General features: G+C 42.8%; 1 protein-coding gene across 1 annotated transcript; it reads left to right on the plus strand.

Moving 5' to 3' along the window:
• The first annotated feature begins 3,430 nt into the window (after positions 1 to 3,430).
• LOC311000414 (protein ABHD8-like) lies at positions 3,431 to 6,009 on the plus strand. The gene is made up of 5 exons (XM_083991124.1): positions 3,431 to 3,528; positions 3,985 to 4,811; positions 4,916 to 5,086; positions 5,243 to 5,459; positions 5,580 to 6,009. The coding sequence occupies exons 1-5, from the start codon at positions 3,505 to 3,507 to the stop codon at positions 5,790 to 5,792; spliced, it is 1,452 nt and encodes a 483-aa protein (XP_083847250.1). The 5' UTR covers positions 3,431 to 3,504; the 3' UTR covers positions 5,793 to 6,009.
• The last annotated feature ends 1,837 nt before the right edge of the window (positions 6,010 to 7,846 follow it).

A 7,846-nucleotide genomic window follows, 5' to 3' on the forward strand; every position in this document is an offset into this window, starting at 1 on the left:
TTAGCAGTGTTCAGATCTTGACTTAAAGCTCGCTGGTTTTCAGGTTAGTGTCAGACAGGAGACACGAAAGAAGGTCCAAAAAGATTTTGTTAGCAGCCTGAGCGGACGTTCTGCCTGGAAGTTTAAATTCAGGGCATAATATATGGCTACTCTACCCTATGGTTTGTCCTCTGATACAGTGCTGCAATTCTTGATCTTAAAAAACTGCAAAACACAACATTCGCAATTCATAACTTGTAGTCAGCAATCACTACAGCACACACCTCATTTACAATGGGTATTATAATCAGCTGCTGGCTGCTGCCAAAGTGTAATTCTCTTCAACATGTGAATATATAACTGGAAGTATGCATAAAACTTGCAACATTTTTATTTATATGTTCAGATTTATGTACCATCACCCAATATGAATTAATCTTCTATGTTTGCTGAAGAGTAGGTTTGTATAAAACGATGTTTCATAGGGTTTTCCAGTAAAAAAAAAAAAAAAAAAAAAAACTTTATATGAGGCCATGTATCATTTCCAGCAGAACCTTACAATACTGTAAACTAGGAACGGATAGAGCTTAAATGACATTAATGATTACTGCAAATTATCTTTTTGCATGTCAACACCATCCTCTTCATACATCTGCTGAATACATCCTCACAGATGTTTTGAACCTGTCTGGTCTGGACTGTGGGCAATGTTAGATTACACATTGAGCTTTTTAATAAGAGAGATTTGGTTACACAGGTTATACAATAATGTTTAACAAAAATGAGGCTGCTTACGGTCGAAAAAATTGCGTTCATCTCAGCACAGATTTACACCTGAATGACTACATGAGGGTTGTTTGTTTTGATGACTTTCACAAGTTTGTCCTCATGATGAATGTGGTAGGGGAAGTTTCACATACAGTAGATGGGCTTGGCATGTTGATGGGTTTAATTGAATTTATGTTCAAACAACAGTGCCTACTTGTAATGAATAGAAAAATATATATATTCACACTCTCCGCCAGACAGTGAGTACACAGCTGTTGACTCACTGGCTCTCCGCCGGTCCCCGCCCCATAAACGTCATGGCTGTCTATTCTGTGACAGGCACCGGACTGTCCCAGTAGTGCCACTTCTTCATATGAGTTCAGGGGCAACACAGAAAAACAGCACATTTAGGACAATATTAAAACTTACTGGTCAATTCTTTTCTCCTTACAGTGATGGAGAAACTGTTAGAAGACATTTTCAGGTCAGCTCATGATTCAGATCAGCTTATTTTATATCAGGTCGAATCTGAAAGCAGCATATTCACACCTGATCAGCCTGTTGGGATAAATAGCTGGACTAATAATCATATACTCTCCCTGGTTGCACGCGCGCGCGCGTCTTGCTACTCTGTCAGCCTTAGCAACAGGAAAGCAAGCTTCTCCCATTGGCCTCTTCCCAGTACGCTCAGTTCCTCCATTCGCCCTGCTCACTGCCAGTCAGCAGCAAAGATGCCCGAAGACTGCTGTGGCTGATGCGGATACAAGGGCAACAGGGGTGGGCCTGGATGCGCAGTGGATGCTGAGGGAGAAAAACACTGGCGTTTGCAATCGTAATGGGTGTCTTATTAAAATGCAATCGGCACATTTTTACAGATGCATGCTTTATCATCAATGCAAACCCCTCCGTCTTCTGTGATAGCAGCTTAACGAGGCTAATAAGACGCTCTCAATATCTTGCAGCGTCTCTAGCGTAGACGAATTGTTGCACCAAATGCAACGTTTGTCTCGTTTCAGTCTCATTGGCCCTTGACTGTCATCTGTTGGTGCAGATTCCTAATCAGCTCAATCATCTGTAATTCTGCAGGTAAGGAATCGATTTTGATTGCATTATGTTTGTCTATTGAGCCTATGTTGTTTAGCAACTTATTGTCATCAAAATTGATTAACAGCTGCATGGATATTGCATGCAAATGTTCTGTGACAGTGCAAAAATAATGCGTCGATCAACTGTTATTCATTCATATTCAAATGTAAAATCTCAGTAACGTTGCCATCATGGCCTGCGACAGATTTGTATCCTGCATACATAATGTAGAGCTATTGATTGGTGTGTCTTACACTTTAATTATTGTGCAACATGATATCTATTTATGTAAAAGTATCAGAAATCTGCAGCCTGTTGGTTTTGTGGCTTGGTGTTTTGGTTTTGGGGTCACGATCAGCAACAACGTCATGTAGGACATTTGTGCATTAGCCTAGGCCTTCATATGCATTCATCTCTTGTGCAGATATCATGTGAGACTCCCCAGCACTGTACTGTGTGTAAACCCACGCTTTGAAAATAGAGCAGCACACAGTGTACCAAATGTGTGTTAGTGTAAGACTTGGCAGATATATCAACCTACATATTCTGCAGTGCAGACAGAAAAGGTAATGGCAGAGAGTACCCTTCTGCCTGTTTGACTTCAGGGTAGGTGGATTTCAAGATGCCATATCGAAATCGTGGTTGACGTTTGTGAGGGATAGTAGGTCAAGAGGAGAATCCCTGATTTAAATGACAGAGCTGCTGATCAGTGCTGCTGTAGTCACTTTTCTGTTGGATGAGGGGGAGTGGTATCTCTATGCCAGGACAATTCAAACTGTTAAACAAGGTTAAGTGACATCCTGCTGTGCTGTCCACCTCCCATTACCACTAGATAGATAGATAGATAGATAGATAGATAGATAGATAGATAGATAGATAGATAGATAGATAGATAGATAGATAGATAGTGGTGCATTTGTGGTGATTGACTGCGTATGTTTGCTGTGTGTGTCAACACTTGGTGTTGATGTTTGCAGAAAGACAGGACAGCCAGTTAACATGTACCCAGCTCCAGGGTGTAACTGGATATCTCTTGATGCACTGACCTTCAGACCGTCCTGCCAACGACAACACATGCACACAGACACATGCACACATAAACCCTCCTGTGGACACACAGACATGACCTAGGTAGACCAGCTCCCCTCAATGGAGCACCAGGGCAGTCTATTTTGATTAACGTTAGCCGAGCTGCCTGCCATATTATGAGCTGTGATGTAACTGCACTGTGGGCAATAATGTGCATACTGAGCCCTCCTTCCCTTTTTCTGTAACCAGGAAACAGACTTAAAACATACACATGTCTCTTCCCACCCGTTTCCCTGAGATAACCAGACTGTGTTTGTATGAAAAGTGAGGACTAATGATGCCTCATTTGCACAGCATGAAAATATACGGTTTAGCTGTGACTGGACCTGTGCAAGGAAACAATGGAGGTTTGGGGGGTTGGGGTATAGCATGGAAGAACTTCTATCACACTGGCAAGAGACATTGTATGCAGTCAAAACATATGAGTGATGTTTTCTATTTATATATATCTGATTCTGACCATGTGAAACGGAGGGGTTATTAATAGCAAATGTCTAGGTCTGCATGTGAGTGGTCAGTCTCCACTGTCATTGGGGACAAGTATTGTTTTTCTGTGCCTGCTTATGATGGTGGAATCTCTGAATGTTGAGCTGCTGTGTCACCCAGGTGAGTGTGTTGGTGGAGCTTCACAAAGGCTGCTGGTGCTGCACGTAAACTGACTGTGGTCATTTGAATTTGCATAGTGGTTTTGCTGCCTGTTAAACTGATAGCATCCATGCTCTTGGTGTGTTTCATTTCAACCGACGCTGCCTGATGAAAGGATAAAGTAAGACTGTTGCCTTGTAGCTGCGTTGCTAGGAAACAGCTTGGGTCCAATTTTATAGGAATCAAGCTGGGACTCAATTTCTTCCTGGTGAGCTGTTGACATTTGCAAACACTGCAACCCTGGGCCCTTTATAATGCGTAATATGCTTGCAGCCGTGAGGAATGCATGAATATAGAAACACTAATCAGAGTAGGGAGACAAACTTCACAGACCCACCTATCTATATATTGTCTATTCTTCAATTTTGTATATCCCATAGTGAGCTTTGTTGTATCTGTGTGATGCTGTTTATGCAGGGAGGCGCCATGCTGACCAGCATCACCGAAGGGATCCTGTGCTGCCTGACTGGGAAGGCTGCCAGCCTGGTCTTGCCCCTGGAGTCATCAGAGCCCTCTGATGGATTTGAGTTTGTGGAGGTGAAACCTGGGAGAGTCCTGCGAGTGCGACACATCGTCCCCGAGCGTCAGCCCTTAGTGACGGAAGACCAAGTTTCAGGAAAGGGGAAGCCGGACGGCGAATGCGACGATGACAGCTCTCCCGAGGACAATGAGAGCAACAGCAGCAGCAGTGTCCACTGCAAGAGGAAGATCACAGTCTACCGCAACGGCCAGCTGGTGATTGAGAATCTCGGTGATGTTTTGCACTCAGAGATCCTGCAATGTCAGGATGGCGATCTGGAGCCGTGTAGCACTGTGGAGGTGGAGCTGGCTGACTACAAAGAAATGGCCTCTTCTCCAGACCCCAACCCTCTTCCTCCTCCGGTTCCTCCGCCTTCTGGGGAACAGAAACCTGCTCCACCTCCTCGCCGCCGCCGCCGCAAGCCCAAGCGCACAGTGTTCATTGACTCAAAGAGGGTGATCTCAAGCTGCAAAGGGACGCACTCAGACGTAGCGCTCTTCTTCGTGCACGGTGTGGGTGGTTCTCTGGACATTTGGGGCAGCCAACTGGACTTCTTCTCTCGGCTGGGCTATGAGGTCATTGCGCCAGATCTGGCGGGTCATGGAGCCAGCACTGCCCCACAGATTGCAGCAGCTTATACATTTTACGCCCTGGCAGAAGACCTACGTGCCATCTTCAAGAGATACGCTCGTAAACGCAACATCCTCATTGGCCACTCTTATGGGTGAGTCTTTCTGAGATGCTTTTTTAAAAATCTGTCACCACCACCAAATGTCTTTCCCAGTGTAATACATCCATAACATATCCATCTTATTACATTTCTTCCAGAGTGTCATTTTGCACCTTCTTGGCCCATGAGTATCCTGATCTGGTCCATAAGGTGGTGATGATCAATGGTGGTGGTCCCACAGCTCTGGAGCCAAGCCTCTGCTCCATCTTTCAGCTGCCATCTTGCGTTCTTCACTGTCTGTCACCCTGTCTGGCCTGGAGCTTCCTCAAGTAAGATCTGCATTTGTGTGCTGCCAAAAAATTGCCTCAAAATATTGATACGCCACTGTAACTTCTCTCATTGCTGGCAAGGTATATAATAAGCATTTCTTGTAACAGTTACAAGGGACACAGATAACTGACACCTCTTGTCTCTCACACCTTTAGAGCTGGATTTGCCCGTCAGGGTGCCAAAGAAAAGCAGCTGTTGAAGCAGGGCAATGCCTTCAATGTGTCTCCGTTTGTCCTGCGAGCCATGATGAGTGGCCAGTACTGGCCTGAAGGGGATGAGGTCTATCATGCTGAGCTCACTGTGCCCATCCTTCTGGTTCATGGCATGTGTGACAAGTTTGTGCCCATGGATGAGGACCAGCGCATGGCCGAGGTAAATTACAACTTCATACGTGAATGAATGCTGATGTGTCATGTCATTTTAAATACAAAATGTTGCATTTGTGGTGTTTATTGCTATTGGAACGTTCTAAACTCTTATCTCCTTTTGTAGATCCTCCTGTTTGCATTCTTAAAAGTCATTGAGGAAGGAAGTCACATGGTCATGATGGAGTGTCCTGACACTGTCAACACCCTGCTCCACGAGTTCTTCCTATGGGAGCCCGACATTTCCAGAAAAGACAGCTGCAAGACAGACACAGAGCTGACAGTTGCTGTCAGTGACACTATCCACACACTTAAAATCAATAACCACATGGACAAATAACCAACAAGTCGAGTTTTGTCGCAGAACCAAGCAGAAGGCCTTTTTTGGCAGTTGGCATGTGTTCTTAAGGCTGCTCCAAGGCTGAGAGCTGTTATATACAGGGCCACATCTTAAGGATGCTGGCGGCCACTGGTGCTTCAAGATAAAGCAGGACTTAGGCATGGTGCCAATTAGGGAATGATGGAACAAACACAAAGATGAGAGGAACGGATGCAAATACACAGTTTGTGCTTCGCTTTTTGATACAAGTCTGTGCTCCATCACGTCATGTTTGCAAAGCGACACAGTACATGGAGATCAAAAGGACTATGTCCATTTGTGATATGTGTATGAAATGTTTCTGGTGAAGAACTGATTTCTTCAAGATGCAAAACGCATAAAATCCAAGAAATGGTGTTGGAATTTCCTTGCCTTTATCTCAAATATTCTGTAAAGAACCACAGAGCTTCTGGTCTACCTTTATGAAATGAATATTAACTTATCATCAATCTGCTTTCAGTGAGAAGTTGGCAAATTAAGGTGTTGGACTGAGGAATTATAGATCCTATTTTCCAGAATGGTGATGATGAAGGATAATTTGAGTAAAATTCAACTATTATCAAATACTGACTGGATGACAGGGAGAAACTGATTCACAGCATTAAATATATACTGATGTACATTCAAAGTATAACTAATAATTGCACAACATACATTCATGAAATGACATGATGCCTGGAGGAAATACATTTAAAAAAATCCATTGTTCACCAGCAAACCAGTCACCTATTAGCCACATTCACACAGTGCAGCCCACACTGTTTCAAACGTGAGGACTCACAATCACAGCTATTGTCAGTGAAATTGGCTCATCTATTTCCAAATTACAGCACTTTATTTTCAATATATTGAACTCTAATGTAAAATCTAAATCCAAAAAGCTATGTGTGACTATGTTAAGCACAATGTAACCAATTCATCAGTTCATGCATGATAATTAAGTAATATTCAGCGAGAGATTTTATGGGAAATGGTTGCAAAAAAACCAGATGTAACCCTTTTTCTAGCAGCCATTTCTTCGAAACTATATAATATCCTAAGGATACAGAGTACCGAGGCCCTGCATGAGTTCAGAATATGTAAAGGTATTAGGGTTGATACAGACAGTTGCAATATATTCTCATATTGAAAAATTCCCAGTGCACTCTTCTCTAATCAAAGGAGTGTTCCTCTTAATGTGTAAGTATTATTTTGCCTGTATTCTGAAATAACAGCAACTGCCATAACAAATTGTGGTATTTACCGCTTTAAGCTGTTGTGTCTCTAAGCTGATAAATGCAAACCAAGTGTGTTCCCCTATTACTCTCCAGTCCATCCTATTTATCGAATAGTGTCAGACTGAAAGAATGAGTTTAACAATGGGTACTCACTGAAAGACATTCATTCATGGGTGTTGCTTTGTCTCATAGTGGGACAGTAAGGTGCAAGTAAAAGCACAGTCTATTATGCTCCTGGACTGTGCTTATCGGTTGACTGGATAGTTTGTAGAAGGTATAAACTGTTGGATTTTGAAGGTGGGTGTCCAAAGCTTAAAGTCAAACATGAGTCGGCCAAAGGAGAAAGTCCCCTTAAAAAGTGGGACATCTGTGCTCATCATGCTGGTCTGTTATATATGCATTTTGACAGAATGCGGATGCAACATGACTGGTCTTATGCAACTGGAACAAAATAGAGAGACATAGAATGAGAAGAAACTGACCTGGCAATGATGCCTCTAAAAAGTTATATATTCTCTATGGACTTTCCAAAAACCAACAAGTGCTGCTGATGCAATGTACTGTATGTTTCCTTTGGTGTAAAAGGTCAGTAAAACTGTATGGACTACAGGGTGCACAAGTACTTCCTCTTATGCTAAAAGTGTGCATATTCAAATTGTCAGTGCTCATATGTGCTAGATCTTTTTGTGGTTAACAAAAATGTGCTACTGTAATTGTTGCATTTATTCATGGGAATCATACTATGCACTGCCAAGTGTAGATGCATATAACATTATATAGCCTATGAAAACAGTTGGA

Source organism: Trachurus trachurus (genome assembly GCF_905171665.1).
Source record: "Trachurus trachurus genome assembly, chromosome: 17".
Taxonomy (NCBI): Eukaryota; Metazoa; Chordata; class Actinopteri; order Carangiformes; family Carangidae; genus Trachurus; species Trachurus trachurus.